We start from the raw sequence: 26850 nt of genomic DNA on the forward strand, positions 1-26850 counted from the left end.
ACACCGATGAAAGACGACCTAAACTTCAAGATGCATAATCAACCTTTAGATGAATTAACAAAAAAAAACAAAAAAAAAAAAAAAAAAATCTCGCCTTATAAACGCCAATATAAGCAATGAAACGAGATGATCCTATTACAAGTTGTAAGATGTTGTTCAATACTATAAATTAACGAACTTGAACGCTTTCCCACCACTCTCATGTCATTATTATCGCCTTACAACAATGTGTGATGGGAGTTAGGGGCTGTAGCGTATGATCGAGTGTTTTCATTATTTTTATTTTTGCTCTTTGTCCACGATACTTTCACTAATATTATTACTTTCATTACTACTTTCCTCTCAGTATCATATTTTTCATTCCCATCTGACTTGCAATGAATATTATTCCGTACTGACTTGCAATGAATATTATACAGTATTGACTTGCAGTGAATATGATTGCATACTGTTGACTAAATCCACCGTTACCGTATATATAATTAGAATCCACTGGTCATTTTTACCAGATACATATGAAATTATAATAGCCACAATGCCCTCTTAACCTCTCGAATTCTCTGCTCTTTTTCTGGATACGCCTGTCACTGCAAAGCCTTGAGCTCCAACTTCAAAGAAATTTGAAGAAATCATGATGTCCGGTAACGGGGAGGACATCAAGATTTCTTCAAATTTCTAAGAAGTTGGAGCTCAAGGCTTTGTAGTGACAAGCTTACCCAAAGAAGGGCAAAGGATTTGAGAAGTTAAGAGGGCATTGTGGCAATTACAATTTCATAATATAGGTATATAGTATATATATATATAATATATATATATGAAAGTCTTTTTACTGTAATACAACAGTATAACATGAAGATAAAAGGCCCATAAAACACTATTCTAACGTTGCAACCATATATTTCGAGCACTTCCTTCTGTGCTCCTGATCATTGGTAAAATATGGACATAGGATATATATTTCTTGTAAGACATCCTATGTCCATATTTTACCAGTGATCAGCAGCACAGAAGGAAGTGCTCCAAATATATGGTTGCAACGTTAAAAGTGTTTGGTGGGCCTTTATCTTCATATATATATATATATATATATATATACTATATATATATATATATATATATATATGTATGTATGTATAAAGGTTTTTTGCCACGAAGGAAAAAAAAAAAATGAAAAAGCGAGATAGCCAAGTACTTTCGGTCCTGTTCGGACCCTTACTGAGGCAAACTGATTTTACAAAGAACAAACATAGTCAAAAGAAGGCTAATATACAAACTGACACTACCAGATTAGCCGTAAGGGCGATTTTCACTCTACAGAAAGGAGGAGCCGCCAGAGGCTAGCACACCTTGAAGGATAGCCGCAGTAAACAAGTGATTCTTCCAGAAAACAGTACATTTTGAAAAAAAAAAACACGAGAGCATATACAATTTAATATCATGAAATTTTTTACACAAATTTTCCCAACAAAAAATTATTATTAATGAAAAGACGAGAAAATATAAATATATATATATCGAGCAAGAGAAAGAGGGAGAGAGAATATCGAACCAGAGAGAGAGAGAGAGAGAGAGAGAGAGAGAGAGAGAGAGAGAGAGAGAGAGAGAAATAATAATTTATATAAACATTGGGACTAATTTATAGTTTGTTCATTTATTTTGAGTTCCTTCATAAACATCTTACAAATATATGGGTCCAAATGGGTACATTTCCCAGACTAAGATTTAGGTTGTTTTATTAGTGATTTGTATAATTGCCGATTCCAGTAAATTTCTGGAAAAAACATAATCATTAGATCTAGCAATTACCGAGGTATCACCCCAATTATACAATGGGATTTTTCACTCAGATGGATAAACAGTGCATTTGAAGTCTGGGCTGTTCTAACTGAATACATATGTTGCTTTATACGTACACATAAATTTTTACTTGACTGACCAACGTAAAACGAAGGGCAATCCTTGTGGAAAAATTAAATAACATTGTACTAAACCCTAGCGATATTTTTGTCAGTTTGATGTATGTTCTTTGTTTACAAAAGTCCCTATTGACTCTGTTGCTAGAATATTTAAGCAATGAACTTGTACTGCATGAATTGCCTATGTCGTTAGTCACCATAATTTCCTTAATTAAATTATGTATTTTTGAGATTGCAGATTTATTTTAATGGACAATATTACCAACAAATATTTGGTATGGCCATGGGTAACCCTTTATCACCTCTCCTTTCAAACTAGTATATGGAATTTTTTGAGAGACAACACCTCCCGAATATCACACTTATCCCCTTAAAATGGTACCGATATGTCGATGATATCTTAGTAGTCTTACCTGGTGGTATCGATGTAAATGATTTACTGTCTAAATTTAATAATTTAGTGCCATCCATAAAATTCACTGTTGAAATTGAAAATAACACTGTCATCCCTTTCCTAGATGTATTAATACATAGAGAATATTTCCAATGCAAATTCAGTATTTATAGAAAACCCACAAATAATTTAACATATGTACATTTTTATTCTGGCCACCATCTTAATATTAAAATTTCAATTTTTTCTTCTATGTTCCTACGCGCTTTGCGTATCATGAGTCCACAATATCTGGACCAAGAAATAGAATACATAAAGATAGGAAACGATCTCTGCTACCCACATCATTTAATTGATTTATGTTATCAAAAGCTCACAAAAAGTTTTATAATGTTGCTATTAATGAAAAAGAAATGCCTAAAAATGTACTTAGCTTACCTTATTTTCGTGGATTTGAAACCATAAAATCAATATTTAAATCGTTTAATGTTAATGTAGTATTCTCTTATAACAATACCATTAAAGATATGGTAATTAAGAATAGTCCCGTAACAAATAACAACATCATTTACAAAATTCCTTGTAAGGATTGCCCTTCGTTTTACGTTGGTCAGTCAAGTAAAAATTTTATGTGTACGTAATAAAGCAACATATGTATTCAGTTAGAACAGCCAGACTTCAAATGCACTGTTTATCCATCTGAGTGAAAAATCTTATTGTATTAATTGGGGTGATACCTCGGTAATTGCTAGATCTAATGATTATGTTTCAAGAAATTTACTGGAATCGGCAATTATACAAATTACTAAAACAACCTAAATCTTAGTCTGGGAATGTACCATTTGGACCCATATATTTGTAAGATTTTATGAAGGACCTCAAAATAAATGAACTAATAAATTAGTCCCACATATATAGTTATTATTTCTCTCTCTCTCGCTCTCTCTCTCTGGTTCGATATTCTCTCTCCCTCTTTCTCTTGCTCGATATATATATATATTTATATTTTCTTTCGTCTTTTCATTAATAATAATTTTTGTTAGGAAAATTTGTGTAAAAATTCATGATATTAAATTGTATATGCTCCCGTGTTTTTTTTCGAAATGTACTGTTTTCTGGAAGAATAACTGCGGGTATCCTTCAAGGTGTGGCTAGCCTCTGGCGGCTCCTCCTTTCTGTAGAGTGAAAATCGCCCTTATGGCTAATCTGGTAGTGTCAGTTTGTATATTAAGCCTTCTTTTGACTATGTTGTTCTTTGTAAAATCAGTTTGCCTCTAAAGGGTCCGAACAGGACCGAAAGTACTTGGCTATCTCGCTTTTTCATTTTTTTCCTTCGTGGCAAAAAACTTTAGTTATACATAGCATCAAGTTTTATATACTTCGTGATCAAGTTATTCATATATATATATATATATATATATATATATATATATATATATATATATATATATCTATTATTTATATTGTATGTATGATTATATTTTAACATACTACTTAACCCATATTATCAATGCATAGCTACTGAACTTTCTAATACTTAAAACTGTCAAGATCGTATCCGCAATCGTATATTATGGCCGCCGTGAGCTGAGATATAGAGTATACTACGCTCTACCGTTTTCCTTGCGAACCGAGGCTGGGGACTGAGCCTGAGCGAGCGGGTACGAGAGAAAGCTGGCGTATACAGAGAGAGAGTCAGCTGTCCGTACTTTCACCTACCTCCTTTCAGTGCAGTGATGGCCGAGTGGTTAAGGCGTCTGACTAGAAATCAGATGGGATCTTCCCGCGTAGGTTCGAATCCTACTCACTGCGAGATGGGACTTTTTATTTCATTTTATTTCTTTTTTAATTAATTCTACAAAGAAAAAGTTAAAACGTTGTCCACTATGATACATTAAACCCTCCCCATAAGAACCTGTACAATATCGGTCTCGTAATATACTAACATCCTGTACAATATCGGTCTCGTAATATACTAAGAATCTGTACAATATCGGTCTCGTAATAAACTAAGAATCTGTACAATATCGGTCTCGTAATACGCCGAAGGAATAGGAGAAAAAGAGCAAAGAAAAAAAACATATATTCAAGAGAGAACATTGACGCAACAGGTCAAGGTGATCATAACAGGCTTGGTAACCACCTGCTCGGGGGGTGGGGGTTGTGGAGGGGGGGGGGGGTGTTTTTGGCAGTTGACCGCTGTAAACGAACGAAACACACCTGCTGGTTTCTTTGTTTACTGTATCCCTAAAAATGCGTTCTCCACTGATACAAAATGAATTTTTTTGCGCGCACGCGCGCACACTTGAAAAATTATAACAAAATTATCACATACATATACTACACACACTCGTGAAACTTATTAAGAATGATCACATACACTTTGAAAAATTATTACAAAATAATCACACACATGCATACTACATACACTCTTGAAAAATTATTACAAATTCATCGCACAATCTAGGCAACTGAAATTGCCAGCAGCGTCTACCTATAAAATTACCCGAAACTTCTACCTAAAATTGAGTGGATCTTTTTCCGTCTTATCTTGTAATTAAGTCTTCCGCAGGAAAATTTGGTGACTTATCAAAACGTATAATTCACTAGAATAGCTTATAACGACAGTAATTTGTCAAAATTAGTTTTTATGATTCATAAGAGTCGCATTTCTCCGTAACAATGAAATCACTTCGGGGTGGGTCTTTTTCTTATATATATATATATATAATATATATATATATATATATATATATATATATATATATATATACAAACGAAAAAGACTTCATCGACAGAAACTAAAAAAATATTTATTTCAGTATTCTTTTTGCACGGCTTTACTGTTCATATGATTATGAGCTCTCAGCCTGTATAAAGTTCCTTCCCTTTTATACTCACATGCAAATCATAAGTAGTCACGTTCGATAAAGCCGTAGGAGGCTTCTGAGGCCATCATCCTCTTAAGGAGGAGAAGGAGCTTGAGAGAACACATAAAACTTTCCCCAACACAACAACCACTAACGCAATCATACATAACCTCCTGGGCATAAAAAAAATACAATCAATCATTCCTCAGCTGAACTTTAATATTCCCTGTTTATTTTTCGATGAAGAATTTCGCTCTTTTTATATGCATATCAGGAGAGGAATAAAAGTCTTGCTTCTGACGTATAAAATGAAAGACCCAAACTACACTAATTTTATCTTTACAAAGAATTAACCCCGTGAAACAAAACAAATACTAATTTTTTTATCAATAACTAATGAAGTACTCTTGTGAAGCAGAAAACACCCTTGCCCACCGTCTATACATATCAAACCATTTATTATTTTGCATGCGCTCTTGCACTTCCTAAGTATCAATGATCCTCCTTTCCAATGTCTCTTCAGTCTATATCCAAATGCTTTCTCTTCTCAACAAACCTACTCATCCTCATTCTCTTTCCACACGACCAAACCATGGCCTCCACTGACACTGCATTCACGCCTGATATATATATACATATATATATATATATATATATATATATATATATATATATATATGTGTGTGTGTGTGTGTGTGTGTGTGTGTGTGCATATATAATATATATATTATATATATATATATATATATATATATATATATATATATATATACAATATATATGCATATATATATATATATATATATATATATAGATATATATATATATATATATATATATATATATATATATATATAATACTGACATTTTGACAACTAAGGAATCCCATATTTGGTTTGGAGAATTATCTTTATCATAATGAATATTGCGCGCGCGTACATAAAGAATAAAAAACCTTTGGACGTCAAGACAGCAACACGGCACGTGATTACTGTCAGATAATCGAAGTTCGATTGCTACAGACTCCCTAAAAACCGGTTAAGTCTTCTGCTTTACTATCCACAAATGTACAAACATAGTTTTCGGGATATAAAATTGGAAGCAATTTTCCACTGACACTTGATTAAAAGAAAAATGATTACATAATTATTACGTTACAATACCTAGTTGCCACAAGAGACCTGTTCTCAGAAACCTCAAACCCCATATGCATCAGCAATTCTGTAAACATCGACAGAGAGAGAGAGAGAGAGAGAGTTGAGAGAGAGAGAGAATGGGGGGTTTACTTAGTAGGGTTTAGAGAGGTCGTCTAAAAAACGTTACAGGCGATGGTCACCCCCGCTGAGAAACATTGTTAATTGGAGAGCTGAAGTCTCTCTCTCTCTCTCTCTCTCTAATCTAACAATCTACAGTAATACACTAAACCATTTTCTCCTGAAAAAAAAAAACAAAAACTATCTTCTTGACTCCTACTTCCCCCAATATAAAAAAATCTTCATCTGTAGCCACTCGTAGTAATCAAGAATATATATATATATATATATATATATATATATATATATATATATATATATATATATCATATATAAAAGAAATCATTAACTCATAAGTCTACATCAGCCACCTTCCAAATGAATAATACATATACACGGTACCATTACAAAAAATAAATAAATAAATAAAATAACAGAAAGAGGATAAAAACTCAAAAGACTTATCAACGTATCTCCAATGATCAATACCCGAGGTAAATACCGTACTTGTTGCATGTCGGGAAATGCAAACCCGCCTTATTTGCATAAGTGTTTGAAATTCGTGTTGCCATCTTTTACCAATATCGAAGAAAGTGATCCGTCTGCGTTAATGAAACCAAATTCCTCAAAAGAAACGAAGTTTTGAATAGTATCTTCGAATTCCATTCAAACGCATACGTAAACATGAAAGGAGTCGTGAACGCATAATAACAACTGTCAAATGTCAATGGACTTCAATAATGATGAAAATAAGCCAACTGGTGCCCTATGGCAACACTGCATCAGCCGGTGATCTATCAAGCACTTTTCCGCTACGTAGATCACGAGCAGTACGGGAAACTAGCACCGTCTGCAGTTCGAAAAAGCCACTCAATTATTAGCAACCAAAAACATCAAAGATTACCCACAATGTGCGCAACCAGCAATACGAAACCTTAAATGAGTTATTATATAGTTAATGGAAGCATCTTTCCTTCCTCAAACAACGTTAAAACTATTACACAAGGAAAGGGAAATAAATTTCGACACGAACTAAAGGTTTTCCCCAGAGAATTTACCATGGATCGCATTACGTGTAGCGATGGCCGCGTTCCCCATAACAGATGGTCTACGAAGACCAAAGACAGTAAATCTACTTTAATCCCATGACCGAGATAGTTTTAATTCTTTTGGATACATAACGGAAATATGATTTTCATCACTGCTCCCTTCGGTTATGAATTTGTAATATAAAGCGAAAGTAAAAACAGCCAAAATGAGTAAAGATGAATGGCGCCATTCGATTCCTGCTCTCGGTGTGTGACAAAACTTGGTCACATGAGCAACACTGAAAGGATGTTACTAAACAAACTGATGACCAGCACGCAGAGGTCTTTCAAAAATAAACAGGACATCGAGAAATACCAAGGTTGCACTACGTAAAATACCCTCATGCATTATGTTTATGGCATATAGGCCTACTATTTCCGAATATATAACCAGTCAACACCTAAGTGCCCAATTTCGATACAACAACAACTGCATTCACGTACAAGTACAAAGATAAAACCATAAGATTTTGTACGATTTTATCTTTCAAGAGCGCAGTAAATTATGAATTGCATAGGGAAAGGAAACAGAAATGAAAAGAAAGGGGAAAATGCGAAAGAAACAGGGAGAAGGTTGAAAGATACGAGAGGCGGAAAGGGTTACACGTCGGTCGTGTGTAAACAGAGAAAAGGGAAGGGAATAAAAACTGAGATAAAAAATAAAGGTTAACGAACAATAACAACATGAAATGAAACTAACAAATAAAACCATTTAATAATAACGAGACAAGAGAGAGGATTCAGAATGAATTCAGCCCTAGACTTAGTTATTCAGCGTCCTCTACGATTATACTTTCAGTAGTGCACCTATTCAAAAATATCAGTTACAGCGGATGAATTTTTTCAAAAAAGGGATGGCCAGACGGCGTTAGACTACATGCCAGTATTTACATCTGCGATCTACAGTGGAACATCATAAAAACGTCTAGGAACACATAACAACGGGGTTTCAGGTAAGGTACGTAAGGGTCTGGTAGCGCTTTTAAGTGGTCATGGTACATTGTACAGGGAGGGGATGAAACCTCTGTACTAAGAAGTGTTTTTCTTAGTGTCTGCGTGTAGCTGGCTTTCCTCTTGTTCTGCATTAGTATGGATATAACATTTCAACTCACATTATACAAAAACATATACATACAGACACATGTGTGGTTGTATAATGCAAATTAAATGCAATACTATATATATATATATATATATATATATATATATATATATATATATAGTATGTGTTCAACATCCAACATTTTTAACATGTTCCACACAATCCTATGTATATATATACCGGTCTGTACTCCAAATGCAATCTGGCTTTCCATTTTTTTAAACTGTATCTGATGTGGCTAGTTTTTGAAAAGATACAAGACTAAATTTGATCATACAGGGCTAAAAAAAAGAGGCAACCTATGGATGAAATAATGATGAAACTTTTCCTTTTCTCCTGTTGTTCATAATGAGTTTCATTTTATTGTAGAACTTCATCCCCAACCCCTTTTTTTGCTTATTAAGCCCACGACCAACCTACCAAGTCATATTTTCCCACCTTTCCCAGACCACCCTACCTTACCATATTTTCCCAGTCTCTTTCTACTAGTTCCATTATTTTCACTTGGTTCTTGTTCCATCTGACTTGTTGGCAGGGAATACAATATACTATGAGAGATTTAGACCATCCTATTAACTGGAGTCAAGCAAGAGCCTTAATCCCATGTAATGACACAGTTAAAAGGAATATCATTGAATCATGTTTCATCAAGTCAAATAATAGAAATGTTCTAAATTTAAGTCTTGGTTTATTTAAACTTGATGCTTTCATAATGAAAAAGTTGTAGATAAATATAAGCAACAAAATTAATGTATTCAGTTTTTACATGTTTTGGACTGCAAAGAAACTTTGTAATTTCGGTTAGGGTCAATCTGTTTAGGTTTGTGACCGTGTGATATCCAATAATCCTGGATTATCTCTTTTAATCTTTACCCTTTTGACAATTAACCATCTGGTATTCTTGATCTTGTGTTGTACCTGAGACCTTTCTCTCCAATTGTACCTCATTAACTCCTTGACAATGTCTGAGTAAAGACGAAAGCGCTTGGATTTCAGACTATCATTTTCCTGTGGAATTTGCTTACGTAGGTATATAATATTACAGGTGCCAGTCACATAATATGTAAGTAGGGCAACAATGACTACTGCAACCACCTGTTATACACCGTAACATATGTGATATTTAAGGATAACAGTGCCTTGTGCCAGAGTATGGCTTTTGTAAACTATATGCCTAAATAAGTAAGCTCTTCTTAAGATAATCATCAAAGCATGCCCGTAATAGCCATCACATAGGAACAAAATTTAGCAAACAACAATCATGACCATCTCATGGGATGAGAAGTGTATAACACAATGATCATGACCATCTAATAGGATAAGAATTGAATAAATGATGATATGGTCTTCAACATCAGTAAAATCGACTGTCTTCAACAAGAAAAGAGCTGGGCCAATCAAAATGAGGAGAAATTACTTGATAGGAAAGGAAGGTCGGCATCTTCCGAAACCAACAAGCATCAGCACTCTGCCTTCTCCCCACTCCTCTTGAGACCCCAGAAAAGGCAAATTCCACCATATCGCACTGAGCCACAAGTCCAGCCATGATGTAGCCTTGAACAAAGACTTGGTAATTGACCATGTGGCTCCTACTTCAAATGAGGTTAAAGAGATCCCTTCCACACAAAGCCATTCCAACCCGTGGTTGTACATCAACCCACAAAATGCCTGGTCTACTTGTATTAGTTGAGTTTTGGCATCCTCCAAGACACTGTACTTCCACCAAGATGTGTAAGAGTGTAAGATACACCTATAATTAATGCCTACTACTGAGCTGTGCATCATTTTAGCAAGGTTTTATTGACATTTCTATTTACCAATGAACTTTCACACATCATTGAGGCTGATGACAACACCACAATCTGTTTATGTAAGAACACACCCCAGACCCCAAGGCACTGTCAAAAAGCATTAAAATGAAAGTCAAACCACTAGGTTGGTCTAGCTACCTAACAAGGCAAACATGAGTACACAATCCTTGTCCCTTGCAGAGCAGCACCAAGCAGTGCACAGTTATGGGTCAATCCCAAGCAGGTGCCACACACAGGAGAATGGTTATCCTCTCAACAGTCAGGAAACCGATTAGAACCATGTTCCAAGATGTACCAAGACAGCTCTAGAGAACAACGATGGGCTGTGGTGTGGTGAAGTGTGGCCTCTTCCTTATGCACTTCCAAAAAACATGAAGTCTGGTTCAAGTTCTATATACATAATAACAAGCAGATGATGAGAAGCAAATGAGGACATTCACCACAGACTAAACATCAATGAACGCAATCAATGTAAATTAGTCACAAGAGGCATTTAGTACTGATTGATAAACCTGCACTGCCCTGAATCACTTGACCCTGCAAATGGTTACTGGAAATGAGGCCACTGCCAGCAGATGAGCTATGGCCACAAGAATGATGAAAGTGAAGAGGAGGAAAATAAAGAACAGCAAGGCTTCCTGAACCTTCTCTGACCACAAGGCTCTCCGCTCTCTCCAATGTCAACCAAGGACAAGGTCCAGTCAGACATCCCTGAAGGGACAGGAGCTAAAGCTGCCCAAGCGCCTGCAGCTGGAGAAGCAGTAAAGCTGGAACACTAGGAACATCCATGACTGTGAAGCACTTGTGCTTGGGGAGAGAGAGAAGCCAGGGATCTGCCAAGAACAACCCATGCTGGGAACTTTTTGCTGAAGCCAAATATTTGTATGGTTGATATCCAACAAAATACAACCCATTTTCATTGTTTTATATAGCCTACATATTTATTCCCACCCAGTCTATAATTCTGCCATATATCCATCCTGGTAGGTGGCAGTTTTTGTTTGTGTATACTGTAGGTGCATAAGAATGGATAGGAGCACTGTTATGGGTATGCAGACAGTCAGACGACAACTAGTGGCAAGGACCGCAAGATAATAAAGAAAAGGCACTGACAAAGAACTAGGACAGATGGGAATTCCAGCAGAAAATATTTATACGATGGGAATTCAAGAAAATATACAAGATAAAACAGTGGAGGCCACAAATTTCAGGTCTAACCCTTATAACGGGGAACCTGACATAAACCAGTGATGATAATAGTGAATAATTCACAAAAAGTATTTGTTATCCATCCCATTCCACTGGGAAAACCATACAGGGTGTTACAAATGAGGAAATTGCCAAGTGATTTGGTCACCAGAGGCTGGAAGACAGAGATCTCAATGACAGATTCATTGGTCGTGTGATAATATGGAGAGGCGTGCTTAGTTAGGGTACGTAATATATTTGGACAGAACATAAAAGCCCAGGCAATCATGGAGAATGTTCACAGATGAGGATACACAGAAGTACCTAGGTAATGCAGGAATGTGCAAAAAAAAAAAATAATAATAATAATCACAAGGAATAAAACTCATTATACATAATGGGAAACCCTGAATAAGAAACATTAATGGAACCACTCACCTCTTCGGAACATTAGGTAAACCGAAAGTTTTCAAAAATCTTATATGTAAGCCACCAGAATGCAAGGCTTACAAGTTAAGCTAATATAGTAGACAAAGTGTTCAAGGAATTACTGAAGTACTCATCCTATCTCAGAGAAGCATCAAAATTTTCATGTTTTTGTTACCTACCTTTATGGAGTTTCTGTCTGATCAATGATCAACCGGAAAGACCATGAAAGAGATTGTAATGTTTTATTTTACAAACTTAATATATCACATTTTTCCCCTTAACTTGAAATATAAAAAGGAGATACTGACAAAAACCTAACTGCTACTACAATATTATAGCAAGATAATAAGCCAGTACTAAATCCAGAAACCTAAGCATATGGGAGTTCTACAAAAGAATGAATTCTTCCTGACAATGAGGTCCACAGAATGTTCTCTGTAATCATAACCTATGGAATTTTGATGCAAAAAAATTTAAACATGCATTAAATTATGACAGGTTAAGTTACCTCACCTAACAACAAATGAGGTTAAGCTGGGGGTTGTGATTCTTATTGTAGTATTATTAATATTCAGAAGGTGATATCAAGAACATTGGCTGAATATCTGAGACTTATATAAAAAAAAAGGTTAGGCTACTTCTACAATTCAACCATCCATATGGAACCATATCTGGGGCTTGGTTCAAATTGAAAATGGTTAAAATAGTCCATACTTCCACGATGCACCATCCATATGGAACCTTACAGGTTGTATTCAGAGTCTCATTCATATGGTATAAGATTGCAGTACCTCAAATTTTGACTCCCGGTTGAGGTTAATCCATTCAGGAATGGCAGGCCTGGAGGGGATTATAGTAATATAATCTATCTAGGTCAGATAAGAAACTGGATCTTAGGTTACATGAGGTTAGGTTAGGATATACAACTCTGTGGGGTATACAACAATCCATCACTATCAAGATAAGATCCACATACGGGGTTAGTGCCGTCAGTGCACCTCATGCGGTGCAACGTAGGTATTACTTAAGGTTCTTTGCAGCGTCCCTTCGGCCCCTAGCTGCAGCTACTTTCATTCCTTATACTGTACCTCCTTTCATATTACCTTCTTCCGTCTTACTTTACACCCTCTCTCATAGTCCAACTCCAAGGCTTCCCTTCTGTTACAACTTTCAAACCTTTTCACTGTCAATTTCCGTTTCAGCAGTGTTGCCCCAGTGCTTGGCATTATGCCTAAAACCTGTACATCAATCAATCACTATCAAGACATATCTAGTTACAGCTTAAGACTACTACACCAGGAGTGATGCTATACTACTTTAATCCCTAGCCAACACTTGACTTCAAACATCAGAAATGGATGAATGAGGGTTATTTGAGCTTTTTTCCATGAGTAGTGTTGAAAGCATGAAAATAATTTATATATTCACCAAGAAATATAGTATGTATTACGACTTGCATCATTTCCCAACTCCAGTGTTACTGTTTTGAAGGTATTTGTTCATATGTTTGTAGATATTAGCCATATTGAGTGATAACATTATAGGTAGCATTTATGTAATACTTGAGCACTTACCTATGTGAGCTTTTTTTTTATTTATTTTTTTTTTACTACCACCAGGCCTATCTACCCTAAGTCTTTCCTCCACAAATGTAACAAAAGGAATATACTATGCCTTCTAGGTAGCTACAAAGTACCTCCTAAACTCAAGGTAAGGAATATCCTTTGTGCAATGTTTGAATGGAATGAAATAGAATAAAACATTTAGGCCAAAGACCAAGCACTGGGGCCTATGAGGCTATTCGGCGCTAAAAGAGAAATTAAGAGTTAAGGAGGTTTTAAATGAGTAAAAGAAAGGAAAACCTCGCAGGTACATTGTGAAACCATTCTTGGGAGTGGAAAGTATGCTAGAATATAGAGAATATGAACAGGGGTACAGTAAAAGGACCGAAAGGAGTTGCAGCTTGGGACAAAAATGATGCTGCAGAGAACCTTGAGTAATGCATACAGTGCCCTTTGAGAGGTGCACTGACAGATCTTTTACAAGACGCTACAGGGAGACTGGGCAGCCTGCTTAGCCTAGTATACTAATCAAGACCTGATTTATAGTGCAGGGGCTAGGCCTATGGCAAAATGTGGTATTGCTGTATTTTCAATTTCCTAATTTCTGTAGTAGTCGAGGGAGAAAGGAGGAAAATATTCGTTATGTAGTAATAATATTAATAATAAATGTTACTAAGATTATTTCAGACATTAGAATAATAGGCTAATAATAATTTCCAATTTTTAGTATTTCAGTTGTCCCATTTACTAGGCTACCTAACGGGGCTAGGTCAGGTCAAGCTGGGGTTCCGGCCCCAACCTGAAGTGGACCCAAGATCTGAAGGGAAATTAGGCTAGGGGTCAGGTAGGCCTAAATTACTCTTAGTATACTATCCACGACAAAAATGGGTTTTTAACACCTGTTAAGATACAATAGCCTACCTACTAGGTATAAAGCCATTATGGTAGTAACTATATATAGTAGTTCGCGTATTTGGGTAGGTTACCTTCAACTATACATTAGGCCTAGACCTACGTCACACAAAGAACATGTACGGTACGATACATATAGGCCTAGGTGCCTAGTAACTATATGTATCGTACCGTACATTCTACACGTAACATGAATAGTACCTAACTCTTAAAAGTTAGAGTAAGCATTTGTGCGTCGATGAAATTATACAAATAACAAAAAAGACGAACATGGAACGGAAATTCGACTTAAATAAAGCATTGTCGGACTACAAACTCTAGTCTAGGCCTATCATAGCGGCCGCAAGAGCATAGCTAGTAGTGGGCTAATCACCCTAATGGTTAAATTTTAAGAAAAGGCTAAATAAAACTGTATAGTATTAATCTTACCTTAGTTATATTCGAACGACTCTTTAAATTTCTGCACTGTTTTAAACCACTGAACACTAATTTAAACACGATAATCGACGAAATCAAGCAGCGATGCAACGGCGTGCAATTTAGTGCAACATCTGAATTCCGGCTGACAATGACGTATTTGAAATCCCAGATTGGATAAAAAAGATAAAATATTAGCATTTTTTTAGTAGCCATCTTAGTAAGAGACACGAAAGCAGTTCTGTTAGCTATAATAGAAGGAATGGCTTTATGTAAATGACAGACAATGCGCAATTGCAAAGATTAGAATTGTACAATGACAGATCTGCGATGGAGAGAGAGAGAGAGAGAGGGAGAGAGAGAGAGAGAGAGAGAGAGAGATACATTCGGTATTAGTTCATTCTTGAGGATTCTTTCGGTTATTCAAGAATCTTTCGTTTACAATTGAACAAGATTTATAATGGGTTATCACGGATGCAGTGTTCATAAACACACTATAATATCTCTCTCTCTCTCTCTCTCTCTCTCTCTCTCTCATACTAGATTTATCAACTTATATTTTTTTACGACTTACTAAAGTGAGATGGAAAGCAATTTATCCTTATTCTTACATTTTGAAAGCCTGTTACTTATAACTTTATAATAGTACAGGGCGACGCCAGAGGGAGTTTGTGCCCCACAAAAATCACTCGGGCTCTTCAGACCCCCAACTTTTATATGCTATAATTGCAGTATTACAATGAAGATTGGTATCAGGAGAACCCCATGGCCAGTCTCTCTCTCTCTCTCTCTTTCTCGCTCTCTAATGAAATAGTACTAGCGATATACTAACAGATACGCCACACATTTTGCTTCACATCTTTGGCTCCCTCCCACCATTTATAATCCTGACACCTTACAGGATTTATCTGCTGTAATATAATAAGAGCAGTCTGGTAGAGATCATCTTACCTTTCTTACAAAGAAGAAGGAAAATCTAATGTTTTTTTTATGTATATATCTATAAAATGAAAGAAACAAAAACGAAGAACAAGTTGCGTCTGGGAACAGCCGTCAGTTTGCTTGTTAGATAAGGATTTATCTCTCTTTATTCAACGGATGTAGTACCAGGCCAGGATATATCCTTGCAACGACGGACATAACAGTCATCCCCGGGCCACCCCGACCCAACCTCTCGTCACATCCAGGCGGAATTTAGAGTCCGAAATCTCTTTCCTTCCCCTTTGGCTTTGTAGCTCATTTGAAGCGCTCGTTCGCCTCCGACAACGGTGGCTGAAAACCGGTTTCTCTCTCTCTCTCTCTCTCTCTCTCTCTCTCTCTCTCTCTCTCTCTCTGCCTGCATGTCATGCTATAGTCTAACGTATTAACCACGGTGAGAATATCATCCATGACTTTCAAGAAATCCACCATGATTATATCAATTTCATCGATGCATAGACTATGTGATTTGTGCATCGAATTGATTCATTTCTACGTGGGATGAATTGATAAAAATGATATTAGTACACATCATTTTCAGAATAAACACCACACATCCCATTATGAAAATTACGTCTGGGGAAACTCGCAGTCTTGTTCTTTTCCCTAACTCGAAGACGAGAGTGGTTGAGCTAGAGCTAGACCGATCGAGGCATCGGTTATCTAAGAGGTCCCAAGTTGACTGACCGGCGGGTCGTCCCGTCCCGTTTCCCGTCTCCCAACGGACCAAAAGTGCCCTTGGTCCAACGCCGCGACACAAATAGACTTGAACGGTTGGAACTTTATTCATTCAATGCCATGAATTATGACAGTCGCGCTAACCTCGATAATTTTGTTTGCTTAATTCTAGGGCTTGAATCGTATTTAACGAACGGTTGCTGTACGTAGTACTAAAGTGCATGAAGCTTACATGATACTGCATGTATATATATATATATATATATATATATATATATATATATATATTATATATATATATAAAGAGAGAGAGAGAGAGAGAGTTTTGATGATTGTTTAGTGGTATTTTATATGACAAAAAGATATATCTCAACTTTGCTGATTTTCGGAAAATTGTTATCATATCAAGAGAATTCCTACTGAATATAATAGTCCCCTCAACAAGGTCACACACACACACACACACACACTCACTCAATGCTAGCCCCATGGCCAATTTCAAAACCAGCTGGGTCAACTGGTAGGTGGCAGTCCGACCAGAAAAAGGACCTTCCCTTTATTCTCATACCCTCACTCTTGCTCAGATATGCCATTGTGCATACCTAGTGTTTTACCTATCTGTAAATTCTGATACATTTTGGTTCACTAAAAAAATCACTCATAACAACTTAAGGACGAAATGCTTTCATTGCCCTTCGATTCTGTCATAAACTTTTTCTATGATCATGTATGTGATGTTTATGTTTCTTCATTCACTTAAAAATTTTCATGTGAATATCTGATTTATATCTAGACATATATGTTGCTCTTCTGCTATCAATTTTGCCGTCTGCCTAATTTTCTCTATGAAGTTCCTGCTTATACTCATCTTCCTTGGTGTATGATATAATGATACCCACTGTAAACTTCCCTTTTATATCTTAATCCTTCTCTTCTTGAATGTCCTATTCGTCCAGCTGTATACCCGTACATGACACACACACACACAGAGAGAGAGAGAGAGAGAGAGAGAGAGAGAGAGAGAGAGAGAGAGGTGGATAAATGGTTGATACTTGAATAGCAACGTCATGCCATTACCCATGGGCGTATTACGGCCGGAAGGAGAGAGAGGGAGAGGCTGTTGGGTTACGTAACCAACCGCCGAAACTGGCAATAACATGTCAGTCCTTTGATCCGATATTATATTCGTTAACTCTTTAACTTCCGAAATACTTTCATAATTTTCTTTTCGATAGTACGAATAAGGATGCTGAGGTACACACACGCAAACATACACACACACACACACACACCTGCTCCTCGCTAAAGTGGTCCCAAGTTGTTGTCGATAACACAATGAGAGATTATCAAATTAGAATACAATGGTTATTTCGTCATATCTTATAATTCATGCTAATGACTAAGTTCCCAGGAGCCTTACTTAGCTTCATACACTACCCTGCTTTTATTCTTAGCGACATTTGCTCATTATACAGTCAGCTTTCGTTCTACAATGGCTATCACTCCTTAGCGACATTGCTCATTATACAGTCAGCTTTCGTTCTACAATGGCTATCATTCCTTAGCGGGAAGGGTCTAAGTTTCACACATTCATATAGCGGTACTGATCGCTTGATCGAGTCGTATGATAATGCTCATTTGCAAAATTTCGACAAACTGCACAAACACCGTTCGATTGTCTGGAACTGACTTAGACTTAATCCATTTTAGACGAGAAAAAAAAAAAACTGTTTGACATCCCAGCATTTATGAGGATTCATTTTACTTACATTTTCTGGTACCGACTTATAAAACTCGTTTTTTTTTTTAGTCGTTATAATTCTCTTAAGAGAAGAAAAAATGATTTTTTTTCTGTCAGGAATTTTTATTTATTTAACTTTCTTTAGTTTATTTAGTTGGGATAATCCTTTGATTTGCTAGTCTGTTTACTGAGCGGTCTCTATGGCTAGACTTCTGAGGCATCTCTCTCTCTCCTCTCCACTGGCAAATGATCCCGGCTACGATCCTTGATAAAGAGAGGACGACCTAGGCATCCCTGAGGAACCCATTTTGTAAACGGACCTAAAGAGCGAATTATTTCGTTGTCCGTCGTTAGTTGATTTGAGAGAGAGAGAGAGAGAGAGAGAGAGAGAGAGAGAGAGAGAGAGAGAGAGAATAATTACAGCGTAGAAATTCATACCGAGAGAAAATTATTTCATTCCATCCAGGTACATCAGAATCATCGTCTCCCAAATGGCCTCGGTGAATTTCCGCTTTTCATATCATTCCTAAGCTTTAACTTCCACAAACCTCCATTAATCTCCAACCTCCCCTTCTCATGGTTCTCATTCACGTAGGTCTAGGCCTCCCAACAACTCACCCCTGGGCTGTGGGAAGGACGTGCTCAACTGACAAGCCACCTTTATCACCCTTTCATTATTGTCTTGTCTCCCCTTCGTATAGAACTTCCATAATAATTTTCTGTGTGGTAATATTTCTAACTTAATAGGTACTGCTATGCTTTATAACTATTCAAAACATTTAAGATTTGCTTTAATTATCATACTTCGGTTTATCACTTATGCCCATGTAGTACCTCTACTGGATATAAATGTTCCTTTCTCCGTCTAATTTTATTTTATTTCTTCGTGCATACTCTTATTTATGGTTTCTTGGATTTACTGAGTCTCATTTCTAGATATATATATATATATTGTGTTTTTTTAATAATTAGCGAATCTTGTATTGTTTTACTGATTAAAACAACATCATCTGCATGTTCTAATTATGTCAAATTTCTATCGTTACTCTCTCTCTCTCTCTCTCTCTATCTATCTATCTATCTATCTATCTATCTATCTATCTATATACGATTGCTTAAGAAGCAAACTTCATCAAAACAAGGCCGACCCGTAAAACAAGTGTTATTAGAATTCTTATGAAAATATTGTTTGAAAGGAAAATCGACGCCGTATTTAATATTTTCCGCACACCTTCCATTCAGCCATATAAAACGCCACTTCAAGATCCATAGGCATCTTAAGGCTTCGTTAGTCATATATAAAAAGTTTCTTTTGACAGCCGCTCGAATACTCTTCGGAACATCATATTTGAAAAAAAGGCGGGAACGGTTCCCGCAACCTGGTTGTCTTCTGTTTGTAGCGTAGTCGATGTAAATATACTACCTACTGGAATAGTTTTCCGGTGGTGCTTCTAACAGTTTGTGGAGTTCGTGTATTGATTTGATATTAGATTATTTGGTAATGAGGCAGCTGAATAGAGGTGTAAGTCATGAAAATTTACCTTTTTCATATGTAAACAAAGCAAGGCTGTAGGTTCAATATTGATGGTATATTCGCAGGACATTGTAGTGTTTCTAATAGTTTGCCAGGTTCATGCAGGGATTGAGAATTAAAAGACTAGTTGATGAACAACTTTAATCAAGTAATAATTTTTTTTAAAATATATGAATATTTCAGATAAAAGTACAACGAGGCTGTAGGCGTCATGTTAAAGAATGAAAGACAGCTTGAATATTTTCATAGTAGTGTTTCTAAGAGTATGAAAAGTTCGTGTCTTGATTTAGGATTAAATGATTAGGTAATGAAGCGGCCGGATACAGGCGTGATTTATAGAAATTGTCATCTTTTAGATGGAAATAAAGCGAGACTGTAGTGGCCATATAGAGGAAAGACGAGCAACGACCGAATTACGGACCCTAACCGTGCTGGGTGGAACTCGGCGAGTTTAGTAGTCCCTGGATTGAGCGGTAAACAAAGCCCCGAAAATCCCCCCTTACAAAAATTCTTCCGTCGGAAATAACACCTTTCTTTCCCCTTCGATGTGAGAGACTGTCGAGGAGGCCGTCGACGACGATGCCCCAGAAGAAGAAAGATGGGATGGGGCTCGACAAACCCGTCACGGAGGTGCAGGCCGATCACGAGCTCTTTCTCCAAGCCTTCGAGAGTGAGTTTCTTCTTCAGCTCGAGGTCGGGGTTGTTGCCCCGAGTGGGACTCGAAGCCCTTTGAGCATGTTTTTCTCTATTAAATTCATCATACCAATTCATTAATGTTGGATATCGCTTTTCGCATTTCGGGGAAGGCTGGGTACTACCACAGCGCCCTTGTAGCTAGGTTAGGTAACCACCAGTTTACGTGTAAAATGGGCACCGTGTTCAGTACCTTCCAGCCCCTTGGGGATGAGCGTAAAAACATACACAAAAAGACAGTAAATATTATAAACACTGACCAACTTAACGCAAACGCAAGCTTAAGGAAAAAGCGGTAAATGCCGAAGTTTCCTACTGGCGGGAACCAGGTCGCGGTAATTGTGTTCAGTTTTACCTCAGAGGGCCTGTGACGTAACCAGATTGACCCCTTTGTGTAACCCAACTTTAGGCACCATACCCAAACCTGGCCAGGGAAGTTTTGGCTCTTCCCCTAAAGTAATTCTTGACCCTACAGACTTAGTGGTCATAGCTCCCTATAGTAGTAATTGCAGTTCCTAGCTAGGCATTTCCGAGGGAGTATGACCTAACCTGGCTGGGGAAGGCTCGCCCCACTCCCACTGGACCCCTTAAATAATTTATTACCCATTACTCTATTCTGCCCTAATTTGATGAAGTTTGGGATGGGATTACGTTAGGTTAGTCTGCAGCTTATCCTCCTGCAGATAAGGCTTAAGATACACTAGGTTAAGCTGTTATTTCCTAAACACACGAGAGATTGGGATATGTTATTGTTTACTTTGTTTATTATTTCTGGCTTGGTTTCACATTAAAGATGAAAATCACGCTGTTAAGCCCAGCTTGCAGTAACTTGGGAGGCTAAGATGGCATAGTATTGCTACTATTGACCAGATTCAGGGTAGCCTAGTTTTGAGAATGACAAGAGCAGGCTTGAATGTTACCTCTTGGCAGAAACTTAGTCCGTATTTTCCAAGGTTAGGGCACGGCACCGTAAGTCAGGTTAGGAGAGCAAAATCCAGTTTCCCGTAGATTTTAGTCACAGAAGCACTAACCTACTTTATGGTATTATGGTAGCTTAGCTGATGCTAGTTAAGATCAACAAATAATTTCTGTAACCCTACAATAAAACTTTACTGTATGCTCATTCATGCTAGGCAAAGATAGTGTAGCCTATGCTAATAATGATGTTAGGGTAAAATTCTACCATACTAGGTTATTGTTTTTTATGTGGTTATGACAATCATTTTCTTATGAAATTCTTAAGTAACCCATAACACATCCCCCTTAATCTCCTAGTGGTAAACTGGATATTTGGGTGTGTTGACAGTTAGGCTATTTGTGATTTACTGTGATGCATCCCACCTAACCTGACCTAATCTAATCAACGCTTGGATGTTGGGACTTTACTAAAGTTGGGGCTTAGGACACCATAAGTGAGTAAAATAATGTATGAGGATGCATTCTGATCTAATCTAGGATGGCGGTGCCTAATATTTACCGGAGAATATCACCCTGTGGAACCCCCACCTAACCTGATCTGGCCTAAAGTGTAGTAAAGTATATGTCAGTGGTTTTGACAAGGATAACTTCTCTTTCCACATAATCTTTGCATGTGTAACAGTTCCATGGTGAATTTGATTTTTTATGAGATTTGATATCAGAATTGCTGAAAACATAAAAGAAAAAAAATGCCAGTATCAGCAGTGTAAAATTTCATTAGGACTGGTAATAACATGGAGTTCCTCTAGTTGTGCTATTAAAGGCCTAGATAAAAAAAAAAAATCAAATTATCTCACTCGTTATGTTTGGTATGATTTCTAGTACTGTATGAACCGTGTTAATGATTTCTAGTACTGTATGAACTGTGTTAAAAGAGGGTTAAAATTATGGCACTAAACTCCTAATGCATTTGTAACCATTCATTGATAGTTAATGTACAGTATCTGGTTTGGTATTACTTTACATCCTGAGTTATAAAATTACGTAGCAATTTTGAGCAAATGTAGGCTGTTGATGAATCCAGATGGTTCTCCCTATTGGTTAGGATGCGCAAGGTTGTACTGTACTTTTATCCCTGGCCTTGTAAACTATTAGTGTATAGCCCAGGTAAATTTAGCTATATTATTTTGATCTTATAATTTAAAGATCAGAATTTTTAGTGAATCCTTTGCTCAAATCTGTACTGTTTATGTTTTGTGAAATAGACCGTTACATTTTGGGTTGGATAGGTAAATATTTAACACTATCATCATCATTACAGAGGTAGTCTGGTGTAAATCTAACTTTTAGGTTATGTCCGGTCATAGTTTGTAATGAATTTTATACTCCATGATGTGCTTCCTATCCATTACAGCTGAAATAATTATGGGCCTATATAGTAGTACTATATTGAAAACTGAAATTTTGGTTTTCACATTTGATATCATGTTCATTTGAATAAAATCTTGATGTATCATTGAATCTAAGCATTTCAATGACAAAACCAGGCATTTAATTGTTGTGTTGATCATGGTCAATTCATTTGCCCATGGAAGGACTATTTAAATCTTAAAGAGGTGTGCTGCCTTTCATGCACAAAGGCTAACCTTTGATCATACTATGTTGTATAGTAAGCTGGAAGAAGTTTAGAAAGGATGATAATATGTAATAGTAAAATGTCTTTCTACAACACTTTGACTCATTATAGAAGTTTTAAATTTAATTACTGATGATGTTTTACCTTTCTTATTTCAGAACCTACACAAATCTACCGATATCTACGATCAAGAAATATACTTAGTGTAAGTCTGATGTCTGATCTGGGTAATGTTTGATATTTAATGTTAGGTAGATAGCTCTTTATTTTTCACATCATTTGAAGGTAATTCATTGTTGGCAGATACTCATTTGCCAATAGAATCCATGTATGCACAAGTCTAAATTATCAAGCAGAACAGTGACTAATGGTCACCACTATGTTAAAGTATAAAGGGAACTCCCACTTGACACATAAGTCAATGAGTTTAACTGTCTAATGAATGTTTGTTATGATTTTAAAGTAATTTTAATCACAACATAGAGTCCCATTCCTAAAGTATCATAGGAAATCACCATAGACTAGGTTTGGTTGATAAAGCTTACTCTGCCCATGTTTCAAGATGTTTATCAGTATTTTTTCTGATGTGATTTTGACAAATGAGTTTTACATGAAATATTTTATGTTGACCTTACATTGACCCGTAATTTCATGACATTTGTTAAAAATGGTTTGTAAATGACAAAATTGCATGATACCATAGCCTCCTGTTCATGCTATTATTTTTTGCAGCCAATATTTTTACAACGCACACTATACTACATGCGAGGACGGATGAGCCGAAGTCACAAAAATCGTATGTCTTTCAAATTAGATTATCTTTTAGATAAGGTAAGTATTCCAGGAATTTTTTTAGTTTTACAGTCACTATAAATACTTTATAGTGAAATCAAAACGATGTGGGCTTCAAAGATCCAGAATCTGTGAAGAATTTGACATTTAGTTATAGAAACAAAAGATAACTAGAGAAAAGAATACTGTAAAGTGAAGTTTTTAGTAGAATCTTTAATAGAATCCAAAGATAACTAGAGAATAGAGAATAAAGTGAAGTCATTTGAAATTCCAAGTATAAAGGCAAAAACATAGTAGAAATGAAGTAAAAACCATGAAAATTGGTAGACAAAGTTAGGTGTAAACTTCTTGGCTACCAGTTAGAAAATATGGCAAGAAAGTGTGAGATTATTGGGAGTGCAGAAATTGTTGCCCACTGCAATTGTCTGTATTGCTGTCAGTGCACCTCATATGATGCACTGTAGGCATTACTAAAGTTTTTTTTGCAGCATCCCCTCAGCCCTTAGCTGCAACCTCTTTCATTTCTTTAACTGTACCTCCTTTCATATTCTCTTTCTTCCATCTGACTTTCCCCCCTCTCAAACAATTGTTTCATAGTGCAACTGCGAAGTTTGCCTCCTGTTACGCCTTTCCGACCTTCTTACTATAAATTTCCCTTTCAGCACTGAGTGACTTCATAGGTCTCAGCGCTTGGCCTTTGGCCTGAATTCTACTTTATTCCAATTCCATTTATTGTAGTCTGCCACTGCTCCTTGATTCCATAGCCTAAGCTGGATACCCAAGGGCCAGCCTCTGATCCAGAATTTTTTTTTTTTTAAAGAACAAATCCACTGGCAACTATTCTATTTTCCTCTGTTTTTTCATGTTGGTCTATGGTACATGAAGCCATAATGTACGTTATTTGTTCTATACTTTGCATATCACCTTACTTTACACATGTCCAGTTATGTGGAGGTTTCTTGTGATCATCAGCAATATTTTTTACAAAGAATTATAGAGAAGATGCCTCACTGATGTGTCAGTTACAAAACAAAATCAGTTTTGTGATTTTCATGAGTTTTATGGTGTTTTCACACCCCTAAAGGAAGCCTTCCGTCATTTGAAACTGAAAGCGAGCCTTTCATTATTTGGAACATCCAGCAGAATGGAATACCTCTCAAAATAAAATATACTGGAAATGTGTCTGCTGTTTTTGTGCAGCGTTGACCAATTGTGGTTATGAGCTTGATGAAGTGCTAGATTGTGATGTTTGTGCTCTTGATCAGAATTTTCACCTTGACAAGTGCTCATCTGCAACTTGTATTCAGGAGCAGGATCTCCCTGAGATATGAGAGGGCCATCTGATGGGTCAAATAGCTGATAAATGAGGGAATGATCTTTTATCAAGTTAAGAATACCAATAACTTCTGTCAAGTTTTAATTGTAGTTATATATGTATATTATGGTTACATCAGCTTAGCTGGGACCTTTTAACAAAAGTCCACCACCTTTTTACTTTCATGGTTGTTACCAAAGGATATCTTTACCCCTTCTCAGTGTACCAGTTAACTTGGATGATGATCATCTGATGAGGTTCGTCTTCTAATGATACAACATGCTTGTTGCTGTAGTTAGTTGATTTCCAGTCCTTGTCCAATACCAAGGACTGTAGTACTTGGTTATTGATTTATAGGAGATCATTTGCTTAAAATAAAGTTGATTATGTAATTTATACATGAAAAACATGCGTAACAACATTGTTTTCTCCAGCTCTTTTGTATTGTAAGAATATAACTAGGAATTTACAGCTTTATTTCAGAGTACAATTTAAGGTTCTAATATTAGGTAAAGTCAGTACACCATAAAATTTTTCAATGTCATAGTAGGAACCGGGCTGTATTCGAGCGCAGTAGAGATGTTTGTTAAGTGGAGGCATAAGGTTTTTTTGGTCCCTTACGTCTGCTCTGGTATTATCAACAGCCCATTGTATCAAGCACAGGTTGCAAGGTTTCTGTAACCCACCTTGTCTGACTGTGCATAGGATGGGTAACTTGCAACTGCAGTGTTTGTTATGCTCAGTATAATACACTCTATGCAAATACCTACTCTGTTAGAGTGATGCTGAGATGAGGAAGGAACTTTTAAGTGTATGTTTGCTCAGCATCACTCTTAGTTATTTAGTATTTCATCATCATATTAAATTGCCAGTATAAGATTCAAGAAAAATACAAATTTTTCTATCAGGAATCTTTGAACTGTTGAAGAATCAGATATTTTTCATTTAAACACTGAAAAATGTTTGGTGCATGATTTCAAGGATGGCATAAGATTTAGGGACAGTTATTTTGGTTATGGATTTTGCTGTTTTAGCCTTTTTAAGGTGATTGGTAAGAGAACTTTTGTATTAGGTTTAATCTGCAATAAAAATGGTTTAATCATTAGTACCTTCACAGTGGTAGAAGTTGTTTAAGGCACTTATCAAATTTTTTTTCTTAATTAACTGTTAGTTTCTTCCTCTGATGAAAATAGGTGGGAAGTGTTTTCTGTTCATAAGCCTTCTTTTAAGGTTATGTGAAAGCATTTGATATTCAAGATTTCCTATTTGTGGAAAGAAGTCTACAGAAACTAACTTGAATCAAACAGGACATAAAATTACGTTAATATTTAATGCCTTTCGCAGGTCACGCAGAAGAGTGAACGTCAGAGTGAACGACCCGCAAGTTATCTCAACCTTACATTTAGTGGCTTTCATGATGGCAAACGTGAGTAGTTTTGCAAGTTTCTTATTTACCAAATATATCAGAAATAAAATAACCCTTCTCATGAGCACTTAAGTCCAAGGAGGATGTACCTATGTCCAGACTGTATTGTAGTCATAAAATTAGTGACTAGGGTTAGCTTAGGGTACAGTACCTTTCAGACTGTCCCATACTACTACAAACATTGGTTACTGTAGGAA

At 36.4% G+C, this 26850-nt stretch overlaps 2 protein-coding genes and 1 non-coding gene across 3 annotated transcripts in view; 2 read left to right on the top strand and 1 right to left on the bottom strand.

Moving 5' to 3' along the window:
• Positions 1-15027, bottom strand: part of LOC135207926 (terminal nucleotidyltransferase 5C-like) — a 775982-nt gene extending 760955 nt beyond the window's left edge. Inside the window, exon 1 of the mRNA XM_064239879.1 lies at positions 14955-15027. The gene's annotated coding sequence lies outside the window, so the exon portion shown is untranslated. The remainder of the gene's footprint in view (positions 1-14954) is intronic.
• On the top strand, positions 4041-4122 carry Trnas-aga (transfer RNA serine (anticodon AGA)). Its single transcript has one exon. It is a non-coding gene; the product is annotated as a tRNA-Ser (tRNA).
• Positions 15028-20306: 5279 nt separating the features above from the next.
• Positions 20307-26850, top strand: part of LOC135207927 (polycomb protein suz12-A-like) — a 73838-nt gene continuing 67294 nt past the window's right edge. The window contains 4 exon segments of the mRNA XM_064239883.1: positions 20307-20543; positions 23279-23325; positions 23853-23951; positions 26572-26653. Of these exon segments, the coding sequence (XP_064095953.1) occupies positions 20453-20543; positions 23279-23325; positions 23853-23951; positions 26572-26653 (319 nt within the window). The 5' untranslated portion in view covers positions 20307-20452.

Source organism: Macrobrachium nipponense, chromosome 34, assembly GCF_015104395.2.
Source record: "Macrobrachium nipponense isolate FS-2020 chromosome 34, ASM1510439v2, whole genome shotgun sequence".
In the NCBI taxonomy this organism is placed as follows: domain Eukaryota; kingdom Metazoa; phylum Arthropoda; class Malacostraca; order Decapoda; family Palaemonidae; genus Macrobrachium; species Macrobrachium nipponense.